General features: G+C 28.2%; 2 protein-coding genes across 7 annotated transcripts in view; both read left to right on the top strand.

The window, feature by feature from the left end:
• The first annotated feature begins 290 nt into the window (after positions 1–290).
• Positions 291–6,709, top strand: Nopo (TRAF interacting protein no poles). Its single transcript, XM_076777746.1, has 7 exons — positions 291–657; positions 2,947–3,321; positions 3,394–3,495; positions 3,564–3,686; positions 3,753–4,008; positions 4,088–4,234; positions 4,294–6,709. The coding sequence occupies exons 1-7, from the start codon at positions 545–547 to the stop codon at positions 4,474–4,476; spliced, it is 1,299 nt and encodes a 432-aa protein (XP_076633861.1). The 5' UTR covers positions 291–544; the 3' UTR covers positions 4,477–6,709.
• Positions 6,710–7,767: 1,058 nt separating this feature from the next.
• Gw (trinucleotide repeat containing adaptor protein gawky) overlaps positions 7,768–14,194 on the top strand; it is a 93,761-nt gene continuing 87,334 nt past the window's right edge. For 5 of the 6 annotated variants that reach the window (XM_076776799.1, XM_076776802.1, XM_076776796.1 and 2 more), the window contains exon 1: positions 7,768–7,920. The gene's annotated coding sequence lies outside the window, so the exon portion shown is untranslated. The remainder of the gene's footprint in view (positions 7,921–14,194) is intronic. The other variant, XM_076776797.1, reaches the window with a different exon arrangement.

The raw sequence follows: 14,194 nt of genomic DNA, 5'->3' as shown, positions 1-14,194 counted from the left end.
ATTTCAAAAACGTCTTATCCATGCATTATGCGACGAGTTTGTTTTATGGATTATGATATGATCAGTCTGAGTGTTTTTATATGTAGTTTAAAATTTGAACTTAACCCGTGAATTTTACGTTGGTTACCAGAGGTGACACTTCGCCGTTTTTAGAGAACGAAATTTGCATGCGCATGTGCACGAATTGACCAATAGGACTCGCCAGAGATGGCGTCATCTGAACCTTTAAAACGTATGTTTACCGCTTCTTCAGTGAATTCTAATTTCTACTGTGGTTATGGTAGGTTAAGAGTTTCTGGGTACCCGTGCATCAAAGACTCCGTCTGATAGCAATTAATATAAAACTCAATAGTGTAATCACGGTATACGTACTTTATATTTAATGCAAGCCTTGGTGACGCTCTTCTGGCATATATACAGAAGATTAAATTAATAATTTTCAATTTTAAGGGATATCAGTTATAGTTGTTAAATACAAGTGGTATTAGAAAAACATTTTTGATATTTTTATATTGAATTAACATATTATTATTTAATATATAAAATGAATATTGTCTGCGTAATATGTAGTGACTTATTGATACCATCTGATGATGTCTTTTATACATCATGTGGACATATTTTTCATTTTGTCTGTTTGACTCAGTGGTTGGAGAGGTGAGGAATTTTTAGTAAATTACCAAAACTTTATAATTTTTCGTGAATATACAGTATATGAAAAGTCTACACTATGTCATTTGTATTTTGTTTTAGTATTATTGTAAGAGAATAGTTCATATTTAAATGTTTGAATATTGTTTGATGTAAATTTGGTGTAATATTTTCTTATATTGTTTTATGGATTTCGTTAAAAAGTGGAAACAATTTTCATTATAAGTGAAATTCAGTTACTGAATTCATTTATTGGAGTTTCCAATTTTTAACCTAAAAATTGCATTTATAAATGTAAATAATATAAACGTAATTCAAACTTTTAAGTTTATTCTAATACATTAAAATATTTATGGAAGAGATCTGTAATATTTTTAACTTGTATAATTACATGTATTAACTTATATAGAAAACTTTGGATGTTCAAGAAATTTTGAGATTATTGTTACATTTTGTTTAACAAAACTTATGACCTAAAGTAATGGTTCCTAACACTAGAACTACCAAAGTGGTCAAAATAATCCATTTGTAGTTTATAATAAAAATTGTAAAAAATTTATTCGACTAGATTTTTGCAAATATACCATGGTTTTCCATTGCATTATATATATCTTTAAGTATCTATCATTTTAATCTCTTTAGTACAAATAAATGCACCATAATTGTCGGTAATTCTAGTGTTAAGACAAAAATTAATTTTTTGAATGTTGAATACTTCGAGCTGAAATTCTTTTCATTAGTGTGTACTTTGTTGATTGATTATGCAATGTGTAACTAAGTTATAAATGTAATTCTCCTAATAAATTATTTGATTAGATACGTTAAAATTAAAAACATACACTAACTTAAACAGTAAAATTAATGTTTAAAATGCTCATACTTGTGTTACCATCAGTGAGAGATCAGAAATATTAACAAATGTATATATGTGTCCATAGTCTACACAGATAGTTTTCGTATGCATCAACTTGCAGTCAAATAATTAACTTAGCAGTATTGTGATTACAAAAATATGTAAAATATGTAATATGTACAATTCATAAGGATAATGTTCTATACAATGTTTAAATAATATTTCAAGAGAAAATTTTATGATAGTTTAATGTTAGTAAACAGAAAAAAAAGATACATTGTAAAATTTGTTTGTACAATAGAAATATCAATTTCAATTTAAGATTTAAGAGTAAAATTAAGAAATAAAGATAGTTATTCTTTGATAGTCTCTCAAAAATTACATAGATAGTAAAAAAATGTTATTTTGAAGTGTCCTATAGTTATACCTTAGACTTGCGTCTAATTGGTTCCAAAGTAGTAGATGTAAGTTGAAAAAGATATAAGTTAAAGGAAGGTATACATATATGTATATGTATATATAACTAGGAGTGGAAATATTTTCAAAACTGTTGGTTACATTGAAAAATGTTTCAGATAAAACATGATTGGTTTTGAGGTGGTCATTATTCTGTGTAATTAGTAGTTTTGTATGTGAATGCATAGATGACATTTGAAGACTAAATTTGTGTTTTTAAATGGAATCATATATTTTTCATATACGAATCGATTTAGCTCAATATTTTTTATAAGAAAGTATACAACTAGTTGCACTGAAAAACCTTTACATTCGGAAATATTTTAATTCAAATATTGTGAAGTTTATTTTCTGAGATACATTCTTTGTCACAGCCCAATTATATCAAATTTAAATTAAACAAATATCCGTTTTACAAGGAAACCACATTTTTTATTTTGCAATAAACGAATTAAAGAAAATAATTCAAACGATATTTTATCGCTGGCATTTGTTTGAAAGCTATGTGGTAGTAAATGACTTTAAAAATTGTATACAGGGTGTTCAGCCACCCCTGGGAAAAATTGTAATGGGAGATTTTAAAGGCCAAAATAGGACAAAAATCAAGAATACCAATTTGTTGATGAAGGCTTTGTTAAAAAGTTATTAACGTTTAAAGTTCCGCCCGTACTGAATTTTTTTGTCGAAAATGCGCAAGATTTCAGGGGTATGTCTATTGACCAAAAATGGTTGTAATTGACCCCCGCAATCGCAAATAATTTTTTCAGAATGATTTAAAATTTTTAAATTTAATTTTTTAATAATTTTTTAACGAAGCCTCAGTCAAGAAATTGATATTCCTAATTTTCATTTTATTTTGGTCTCTAGAATCTCCCATTACAATTTTTCCCAGGGGTGACCGAACACCCTATATAATAGAATATTTGATTTTATATTTTTAATAACTATGTGTATTTATATCAATTTATAATTATTTTCTTATACAGATCCAAATCTTGCCCACAATGTAGAGAAAAAACCACATCAAATAAAATTAGAAGAATATATTTTAATTTTTCCAATGATGATATTATCAAGGATGATAAAACCTCTTTGCAGAATAAAATTGATAATCTAAATTACCAGCTTAATTTGCAAAAGAAAGATCTTAACTCTCATATAGAAAAAATTGGAATATTAGAAAAACAAAATACAGAATTGAAAGCAGAAGTTCGAAAAACAGAAAGCGAGTTAAATGTAAAAACTAGTGCTATTTATGGTCTTAAAGAGCAAATTAAATTTTATAAGGAAGAGAGTTTAGCAGTAGTAGTCTTGAGAAATGAAATTGAACTGTTACGGAAAAAAATTGGGTCATATGAAAAGTATGTGAAAATGTATAATCCTTATGACATACATTAAATATATAATTTAATAAGCATACATTTTTTTTTAAGTATAAAAACTTTGCTTGAAGCTTCTACAGAAGATATAGATGAGTTGACTTCAAAAACATGTGATCCTAATACTCTTATTACATATATAACTGTGATGAAAAGGTAGTTAAATACTATTATTTATTATATTTACTATTCATATTTTACTTAAAAAATTATGTTATAATTAGGGAAATGATAATTAGTTTGAATAAAAGAAGACAGTTGAGATCTAAAGTAAAAAGCTTACAACAAGAACTTACTAAAGTATCTATGGAACGGAACTTTTTATCAGAAGAACGCGTTCGGAGAAAGTATGCAAATTGTGTAATAAATTGTATAATAAATTAAATGTATTTATTATTAAATATTATTTACAGGCAACTAGAAAAAGACTTAATGACTTGTGAAAGTGAAATAATATATTTAAAAAATAAACTTAAAGACTCTGAGAAAAATAAGTTATTAGGCAAACAATCAAACAATATTGATTTCAAATCAATAAATAAATTAAATAGTAATGCAACAAATGTTTCTAATCAAAATAAAGTTGAAAGCACTGTAAATAATACGATTATTGAAGAATCAAACAGTAATCTGGACCAAGGGGATTTATCCAAGATTGAGACAATTGAAGTGATTAATTTATTATTTTTGTAACGTAATGGTTTTCACTATGTTTGTTGTTTTTACGTATTTAATAACTTCTTTTCAGGAATATGAAAATCATTCATCATATCTTCCAGTTAAATCAAGAGGAGTATCTGCTTTAAAACAATCTTCACAAAAGCGTGGCGCAACGAAATTTAATTCATTAGGTTTTACTAAAAAACCGAGAATTGATCAAAGAAGTGCAACAAATGTAAGAATACATATGACAATTTATGATTATATTTATCATTTATGTTTATTATTGCTTAGGAACAAGTAAAAATTCTTTCAATTACATACGATGGTTTTGGAGGGCATTCAAAACATGATCAATTTCCTAATTTGACTGATACAAAAATAACGAAAATTAGAGATGACATAATCAAATCCAAAAGACAAAAGGCTAATCTGGAAAATCAAAAACTAGGCGATTTTTTTATAAATTTTATGTAATCTAATTTTATTTTTTAACACACTATACAGGATGTTGCGCCATCCGTGGGAAAAATTGTAGTGGGAGATTCTAGAGGCCAAAATAAGACAAAAATCAAGAATACCAATTCGTTGATTGAGACTTCGTTAACAAGTTATTACTGCTTAAAGTTCCGCCTGTAGATCGGTAATCTGTGAACAGCTGCGTGCAAGCGATAGTGGTTCTCACTCAGCATAAGAAATTCTACTTACTGACTTATTGACAGCCTAACAGTTTTCTGAGTGGGAACCACTATCACGCGTACGCAGCTGTTCACAGATTGCCAATCTACAGGCGGAACTTTAAATGTCAATAACTTGTTAACGAAGCCTCAATCAACAAATTGGTATTCTTAATTTTCGTCTTATTTTGGCCCCTAAAATATCCCATTAAATTTTTTCCCAAGAGTGGCCGAATATCCTGTATATGTAGTGTGTAGACTACTGTAGAATATTATCCAATATTTTTATACTTAATATTTATAATGAAGTATTTTTAATTTGTTCAATAAACGATACTTATTCTATCCTGTTGCACCTAGTACATAAAAGTGCATGTTTCATTAAAAAACGAATGTTATAAATGTGGGTTTTACAATTATCACATAAGAAAGTGTATTTACTGTTGTCATGGCAAACGTTTTCGAGATTTTATCATTTTTATGGTTTTTACTAATTTTCTTCTTATTGCTTTTATTGCATCTAGAACATGTTTTTAATTTTTCAAGCTTTAAATTGAGTAACTTTCATTATTTTTAACATTTATCTAAAATATTTTAAAAAAATGTTCATACTTAAAATGTTATATCGAAAAATAATTTTGCAAAAGAAAGCAGAGATGTGGGTATAGATTTAATGTTCTGTAGAATAACGTACGTTACGATGTACGTGAACATGTTTTATCCAAAGTTTGTCCGTTAACAAAGTTTTTTCATAATAAGCAATTGCATTCTTTAAATTTGTTTTTTATATTAAAGAAATCTTAAAAATGTCTGTGGTGCTATAGTTGTACGCGGCAGTACATACATACATATACACAATACACATACAGCGTGTCCCAGTTTTTTCCGGCCAAACTTTGCCATCATGTTCTACACGCAAAAGTAAGAAAAAAATGTTATATGGACATATGCTCTTAAATGTTTTATTAAGGAGTTATAACCAATAAATAAATAAATTAGAGAAAATGAAGAAGAAATTAGTAATACAATACGGTCAATTTTTGTTAGATGCCAATCCTGTATTCGTAATAACGGACGTCATTTTGAAATGTTAACTCGTTAATGAAACGTTAGTAAAAAATGTCGATATCAACTACTTCAGCAAGTAAACATAAGAATTTATGTAAACACAAATAGAGATATTCATAATACGTTAGTATATTATGTTGACGAAATGCCAGTTCATTATCATTTTGTATTATTGGTTATAACTCCTTAATAAAACATTTAAGAGCAGATGTTCATGTAACATTTTTTTCTTACTTTTGCGTGTAGAACATGATGGCAAAGTTTGGCCGGAAAAAACTGGGACACCCTGTATGTCTATTATGTGCAAGAACACAGTAGCTAATTTGGAAATATACAGTAGTCGTGTTTACGCGGTCACTTTCATCGAAAACGACACGTCAACTGTCGTTTTTCTAAATCTATTTTTCGCATAACGGACTCCTGTATGGAATTGCCTCTGGAGGATTACGTATGCAAAAAGTAAATTGTATTTTTTAACATAAGAAATATGTAGAATTTAAAAAGTAATATCGTCTATGCTACCGCTCGATGGAAACCTTAGGAGAAGATGGCCTCGTCCATTATGAGGGAAATGTAAAACATTGTATCTAATCGTAACATTGCTATGCAGCGCACATTCGAATGTTTAAATTAATAGATTGAAAGCTTCCAATTATAGGAGTAATCGATTTTAACGATTTTACCTGCGCAGTATTCCGAAGAAATTATAAAATTTAAACAATTATCTCGAAATTCTTTCTATAAATGATATCTACAATAGGCAAGCGGAACAAATAGCTACATATTAGAGATGTCCAAAAATCATATTCTAAACATAAGAGAGAGATGTTTATCTTCATGCTCTGAGCACTCCCCCATATACCTTTAATGTTGATTTGATAACACACATCGCATTAACGGTAGACAAAGAAAGTTGTCATCGCTTATACATACGTATAGCCTCAGCGTGGGCGTGTCAAAGATTATAGAATGAGAAAACTGTTATTAATTAAAATTATTGTTATTTTAAATAGTATTTTAAATAATATGTTATTTTTTTGTTATTTTGTTTGTAAAATCCTATTTCGTTATTTCGATACGAGGAATAATAAATAATCTTATAAACAAAAGATCTCTTCTGACATCTGTTTCGACATCTTTGAATAAAAAACGTTATAAATTTCTTTGTCAGTATGATTTGATAATGATTTATATAAATAAAAAATATATAGGTTTCCAGAAAAACTTTGCTAACATATTTCATATATTCTATAATGAAAATAAGATGGAAACGTTATATTCTTCGTCTAAAAGTTATTAATTAATAAGTAGTTTACACAAGATAATAACACACCATGGTAAGTATTATTTTGATATTGTAGAATTTTAAATGTTTGTGTTGCAGTTTGCAATAGATTAAAGCCCATGGAATTATGGTTAAAATCAAATAAATTATTAATCATCGATGATTAATGATTAATTCAATCAACGATGAGCGCTCCCAATTAACGATCTTTTTAATCGTTAATCGTCGTGAACAATTAACTAGACTTCATGACTTGTACTCTAAGTTGTTTTTCAATATTCACTTACTGTAGATATTATTAGTAGAAAGGAATTCGAAATAAATGTACAAATAAATTTATAATTTCTTTATGATATTGCGCAGTAGAAACCAAATCTAAACCTATATTCATTTTAAAAGTAACAATTGCTTCAAAATATTCTACCTTTATTATATTGTAATTAGTTCTCATGCTTGCGTCCTCTTGTTTAGGAATGTAAACGAGTAAAAATGTCGGGTCAGTCGAGGCTTGAAATTATGTACCGGTTGACGCAAAATCGGATTTCAAAAGCGAAAAGAGATCATCTGTCTTTTTTCTCGATTTCTCAAAGCTAGTCGAAGCGCTAGCTAGACCTTATAATCCTCATACACACGACCCGTGCAGTGGGATGCAGATGTATCATGTATCTGTTTTCCCCACCGTTACGCTAGGGACTATAGTAAATTCATCGTTAGTATTGTCATTCTCGATGCATTCAATTCTACGCAATCTGGCCACACTGCTCCGTGCCTAGGAATGGGGATGTATTTTCGGTAAATAATATTGTGCTGACAACGAAATGTGTTTTAAAAGTGTGTAAAGAGTATCGTGTTCCACTTGATCTTAAGGACTTTCCACGGTTATACACTCTGGTAAGTAGAATTCAATTATTTTTATGGTTTTATACGTAAATATAACCTTAGAGTGGCTTACATTAATATTCAAATACAACTTTTAAAATTTAAATAAAAATTCTGATACCTTAAACAAGTAATGGGCAATTATATTTTCATCTACTTTCCTGTATTAGATTTCATACCAAACATGTCAAGTATTTCTTAACATGTAGATTCAGATACTTACAAGTAGATACTTGGATTGTTTTATAAAACAGAGTGCAATCAATAAACATGTATACTATCAATGTAACTAAATTATTGACTATGAATAATAAATTTATTGATTTTTAGTATAATATCTGGTAACTTTGTATTTGGTAACATGTTATTACCTATTTTTTATTCGCTTCTACTTCTGAACGTTTCCTTAAATCATTTTCATTTAAAATGATATTGTCAATTTTTATATTAAGTTATGTGATTGTTGCAATATTGTAGACAATCAAAGAGTCTTAGAGTACAAAATAATGTAAGTGCCAAAAAAATAATTTTTCAGGAGGAAGAAAAGACTGCTAACTTTAGATTATTAACGAAATTTGATTCATGTTTATTGTTACTTATTACTAAGTCTGCAATAACCTAATCATGTTACAACATTTTTGATCTGAGATCAAAAATAACAGTTACTCCAAAAATTTGTATGGAAACAATCATTAACAAAAACTTTATTATTGTTTAAGTTAAAGATAGGAATCATACAAGATAAAGAAAGGAAACATATGATTTTAAAAATATCGATTTCCATTGTTTTAGTTATAAATAACAATTACAATATAAAAAATTTCTTTCATTCAACAATGATTATCAACGAGGAAAAACTTGGTATTACTCATTTATAATTGTTATTTGTGACCAAAAACGTTTTAATTGAATTAATATATAATATATAAATAATATATAAATTTGTGAAAAAAGAAAATTGTATTTGTAGAAAAGCTTATATGTGCCACATTTTAGTTGTAAGAACAATCAAAAGTACCATTTATTTAAATCTACAAGCACTGTAAGTTTCGTAATTACTTAACACGTTGCCAACTGCTTAAATAGTACTCAATTGTACGTTGGTCGCTATGCATTTTTGGCAAGTAATATGTAGTAACATTTTATTTAAATATTCAAAAGGTATACAAATTACTTCAAATAATGAATAATGATTTATTTAGTATTTTTCTTTAAATATTTTTTTAAATTATTTTGACTAGATTAATTTATGAATATAGTATTACTACTAACACTATTTTTGAAGTCATTATTATGCAAAACTACTTTCCTCTAAGCAATCTAATGCACTACTACTACAAGCAAAACTCATTAATCCTTTATTGTTATGTAATATTGTTATTTGAATTTTTTACAGTGATTCAATATTACTTAATTACTTATTTTTAATTATTAAAAGCTATACTTTCTGAACATTGAAAAAGTAACGAACTGTACATGATTCCAGATCAATGATGACTAGTAAAACAAAAGAAAATGAGAGATTTCCACATAGAAAATATAAAGAACTAAAAGTATATATCTTTAATACAATCTTTTCATTTTCTAGAGATATTTATTTCTTTTAGGAGCAGTAATTTATTTTATTATATCTCGAGTAACACATTGGCACTTACATTGTTCTCTATAAAAATAACGCTTAACATATTGGTGATATTACTGTAGACATATAACTATTTACAAAGATATATGTTATTTAATACTTAACTGTCGCACCAGTTTTCCCTATTTAATGATATCCTCAACATTTTTTTCAAATTATAACATGATAAATAAAAATATTGAATCAATAGAAAATGAATCAATTTGTATAAATACTTAAATTGCAGCATTTGCCCTAAATAACTTCTACTCATGTACAAATATCAAAAAGTTGGAGGTAGAAAATTAGAAAGTAATAGATACGAAGACTTTTAGAAAATATCAAAAACAAAGGATTAAATATTAATATTTGCTTACAAAAACATCTAATTAAGATTCTTATTTAAAAATAAAAACGTGTTTTTCGTGTCTAGTCAACTTCTTTTTTTTATCACTGATGCCTGATGTGCTAAATAATTTCTGAATATACAATTGATGACTGTGAGGTATTTCTTTGATAATAAAATATTCATTTTATATTATCCTTCTAGAATCTAATAATAGTTACAGAAGATAGAAATAGTGGTTCTCACAGATAGTTGTTAATTTCTTCTTTAGGAATTTAGTAATATTTTGAATGACTAAATTTGTTTCGGACAGGTAGTAATTGTCATCATTATAAATTCCATTGCTGATGTTTCATCATTTATTAATTGTAATGTTCCTTTAATTTTATCAATCAATAATAATTTTACATAAAAAAATAGTATTTATCACTGTATGTTTAATAATAAGTATCATTTTTTTATATAATAAATAGAATTATTTTTAGTAAAAGTTTACATGCATTTTCACATGTGAGATCTAATTAATTTGAATAATATTCTGATACCAGGAAACTGAATCTACACCAGTTTATTGTGCTAAAAACATTTATAAATATAAATATATATATACAAAAGAGTACAATAAACCTAAACGTATATAAACGGCAAATTAACAAAACAAAACAAAAATACAATTTAGATTAATGGCTCAATACTGAGCACTCGTAATTTTAGTGTTAAAAATATATCCATTGCAGTTAATGTTACTTCCAAATTATATTTAAGCATAATTGTTTATACTAAAGGTAAGATTATATTTTTGTATAGAAAAATGTCAGAGGGGAAAAACTACAAACATTATTATTATAAATCAAATTATAAGAGAAATAAAATAAAAATAATAGAGATATATCTGTATAAAAAGAATAATTATAATGTTAGGGACATAGTGAAAAAATACAGTAATAAAATATAGGTACTGACCACTATACTATTGGGGAATTAGGGAAATGTTACATTAATTTCTAGTCTAGTTACAATTGAGTCTTATCAAATATTCACATACTAATATTAATTGTTAATTACAGTCACCAGTATCTGTTAGGATTACATCTGTGTTTATCTTTTATGTTAGTACTTGAAAGTTTGTAGTTGCAATGTATATCTTTGCTGTAGGATGATATATTTCTGTTGTAGAAGATTCAATCATGCTACCACTAGGTAAATGTTGTAATTAAACTGTGTTTTAACACAATGATGAAACATTAATTACAAATATCTAAAAAACTATTGAGCTTTTGATGCTATATCCTCATAAACAGGAGTTAATACAAAGTTTCATTAAAATTTGGTGATCCAAAGGACTTGCCTTCTTCTTATTAGCTGATTTTGGATTATTCGTGTTACGTTTACATAGGTTGGTCGTGAAACTGTGACATCCATGGTGCGATCAACTTGCCCAGTTAGATTAAAATCAGTTATCTCGTTGGTGACTATAATGGTTCGGACGTCTACTGACAATCGGTCCACGAACCTTGTTTGCCTGAATGGCGTCGTTAGTGAATGTCTTGCTACTCAACTCGCGCGTATCCATTGCAATAGTGCGATCGGTTTGTCGTCTCCCAAGGTCAACTCTAGATTATTGGTATATAACCATTTCGAATTCGACGAATAAACGAAGAATGCATATCTTCAGGGCGTCGTATTTGTCTTCCACTAGCGAGTTCATTAAAGTAACTTTGGCTAGGATCGTTACATGCATGTGAGGTGTGCGACCGCGCGATTAAATTTTTCCAAATCACTTGTGATTTGTGTGTTGTTAACACGTTAATTGTCGTGCCAGTTTTCTGTATCTAAATATATTCTCGACATTTGTTCAAATTACAGTGTGAAATAGAAATATTCGATAATTCAATGACGTATTTGTTATTTTATAGCATTACTAATTAAACATTTCATTAATAGTATTTTTTATTTTCTGAATGGTCATAGTTTATTGCACATCCATCGTGTTGATACTACATTATTCGACGAATGCTTAGCAGCATATTTTTTAATAAAAGATATAGCTGAATAAGGAAGTTAGTGTTCCCAGGCCAAATTGAACGTGCAAAGAAAACACTTTGTTCTAATTTTTAACCCAAAATCTCGACTTGGGGAGTAGTAAAAGGGTGTCAAAGAAAATCATGTTTTTGTGCAATCTCTTTTGTACTATTGCATATGAAAATTTGAAAAAATTTAGAGACATTACAGATACCGAAATACATATTGTGGAATTTTTTCAGATTTTTAAATTGAAAATCCAGGTTATAAAAATGTCAATTAACTATTGAAGCAGATTTTTATTTATATTTTTGCAGTAAATATGTATTGTTGTTACTATTATTCTTAATTTTTTCAGAGTTTTTGGTTTGGTACACCATAGTAAGAAAAATAAAAAACCAATTTTTTTGTCAGTTTCTAGGTATAAGAGTAATTTACAAGTCGAGTTTTTATACATTCTTTAACATATGAATGTTTCGTGCACTGTTTAATGTTCCTACACTACGCAAAATTATATAAGAATTGACAAAAATTAAATAAAACCAATCAATATAAAGCTTGTCGAACGCGATATATTCTAACGTACCGACAGTGTTTCCAATGGCGTAATAGAAAAGCGTCCAACTGTCGAACCCGTTGAAAGTTTTTTGACCATAAGTTCGAGTTCCTTTTTGGACTTAACTATTTTTTTTGACATGTAAGTTACTTTTGTACGAAGAAAATGACCAATAAATCGATTTTTAATTTTTCTAACTACGGTGCACCAAACCGATAAATCTGAAAACAATACCTTTGGTGAAGTTTCCGAAAGAGTTGATTCCTTACTAATGTAGATAATTTTGAAATATGTTCTAAACGGCGTTATTTTACAGTTACTCTCAAAATTAAGCACAATTATATTGGTAGTGAAAATCGGCAGGAAAATTAATTAAATCATGCATATTTGAAAGTGAGAATACAGTATATAATTGTTAGTACAGTTTCATAGACAATTAACGAACTTTTCGGCCAATGATTTTAAATTTTCTTTTAAAATATTTAAATATTTTATCGAGGAAGGCATTTTGTGGAAAAGTCATTAAATTAAACTTCGTCATAAGAATAGTAATGAAATTTACAAATATGATAAAGAGTTAAAAATGTTTAGCCACCACAAATGTCAATCATTCTTCTTAGGGAAGAAATTTCTATTTTTTTAGCAAACGAATTAAAAAATTTTATACTAACAAGATTTACATAATCCATATATCATGTAATTTCTGGTGAAGGATAATATTTATAACGAGCGAGAATTTGCATTACTTTTGCTAATCCCAGAGTCACGACTAATCTGACGTAAATTGATATAAAAATTATGATACACCATTGCAACAACATTAAATTATTTTCGTTAGGTACATGCTTTTTACGATTTCTCTTACGATCAGCAAGACTTCCGGGTTTTTTTAAACTTTGTACATAACCTTTCGAACATTCTGTATGAAGGTTATAGGCTGTTTGGGTATACAAATTTCGAGTCTTGATTGCATTTCTTTTACTTTTAACATAAATTAGAAGCATTTGTTCTTCTAATGAAAATTTCATGTTGACATTACGACATTACAACTTACTGACGTTAAGAAAGGACGAACGTGTAATAATGTTATTTTATAACATTTTCTTGTTTGTGTACATTTGAAGTACTGAGCACATTTTCGAATATGTTTCGTAATGAAAGTAATAGGACGAATGTAATCAAATATCTCAGAAACGATAAATTTTTGGACAAATGTACCACACTATTTTTATACTCAGAATACGTTATTCTATTGAAATCGAGCATAAAAATCAGGCATTCCATTTATAAAATCAAAATTAACCTCTATGTTCCGGGGTTATGAGATCTCACGACACAAGGCCGGGGAATAATTTAGAAATTATCCCTCGATATATGGAAATCCTACTACTATGCAGTCAGACCACTAAGAACCGGTGGGGAGAATAAGTGGAACGAGCGGTCGATTTCCCTTGCCCCTCGCAACGTTTAGTTTGTTGGTAGTGCCTCAACATCTTATTTCCCAATAGTACGATTGAATCGAAGAGTTGCTAGATACGACGGTGATTGTGCTATTTTAGTTCGTTCTGTCTCTGTCACGCACTTGATAACAAGATGGCGGATCACCTTAAGCGCCGATTGATCGTCCAGACTGATTGTAAAATCTCTAGTCGGGGCTAGAAACCCAATCTCTAGTGTTATAAGTGTTTATTAATAGAATATTAATCCTTTACGGGACCATAGTCACATAATGTTTTAAAAT

Source organism: Colletes latitarsis, chromosome 11 (assembly GCF_051014445.1).
Source record: "Colletes latitarsis isolate SP2378_abdomen chromosome 11, iyColLati1, whole genome shotgun sequence".
In the NCBI taxonomy this organism is placed as follows: domain Eukaryota; kingdom Metazoa; phylum Arthropoda; class Insecta; order Hymenoptera; family Colletidae; genus Colletes; species Colletes latitarsis.
Note: the sequence above shows the minus strand (reverse complement) of the source record. Positions and strands in the feature narration are given on the sequence as shown.

What these genes read in the sequence shown, in the direction of transcription:
- Nopo (XM_076777746.1), top strand. Translation starts at nt 545, where the DNA reads ATGAATATTGTCTGCGTAATATGTAGTGACTTATTGATACCATCTGAT. An exon ending in TTGACTCAGTGGTTGGAGAG is followed by an intron (nt 658 to 2,946) that starts GTGAGGAATTTT and finishes TTTCTTATACAG; the next exon opens with ATCCAAATCTTGCCCACAAT. An exon ending in ATCAAAGAAGTGCAACAAAT is followed by an intron (nt 4,235 to 4,293) that starts GTAAGAATACAT and finishes ATTATTGCTTAG; the next exon opens with GAACAAGTAAAAATTCTTTC.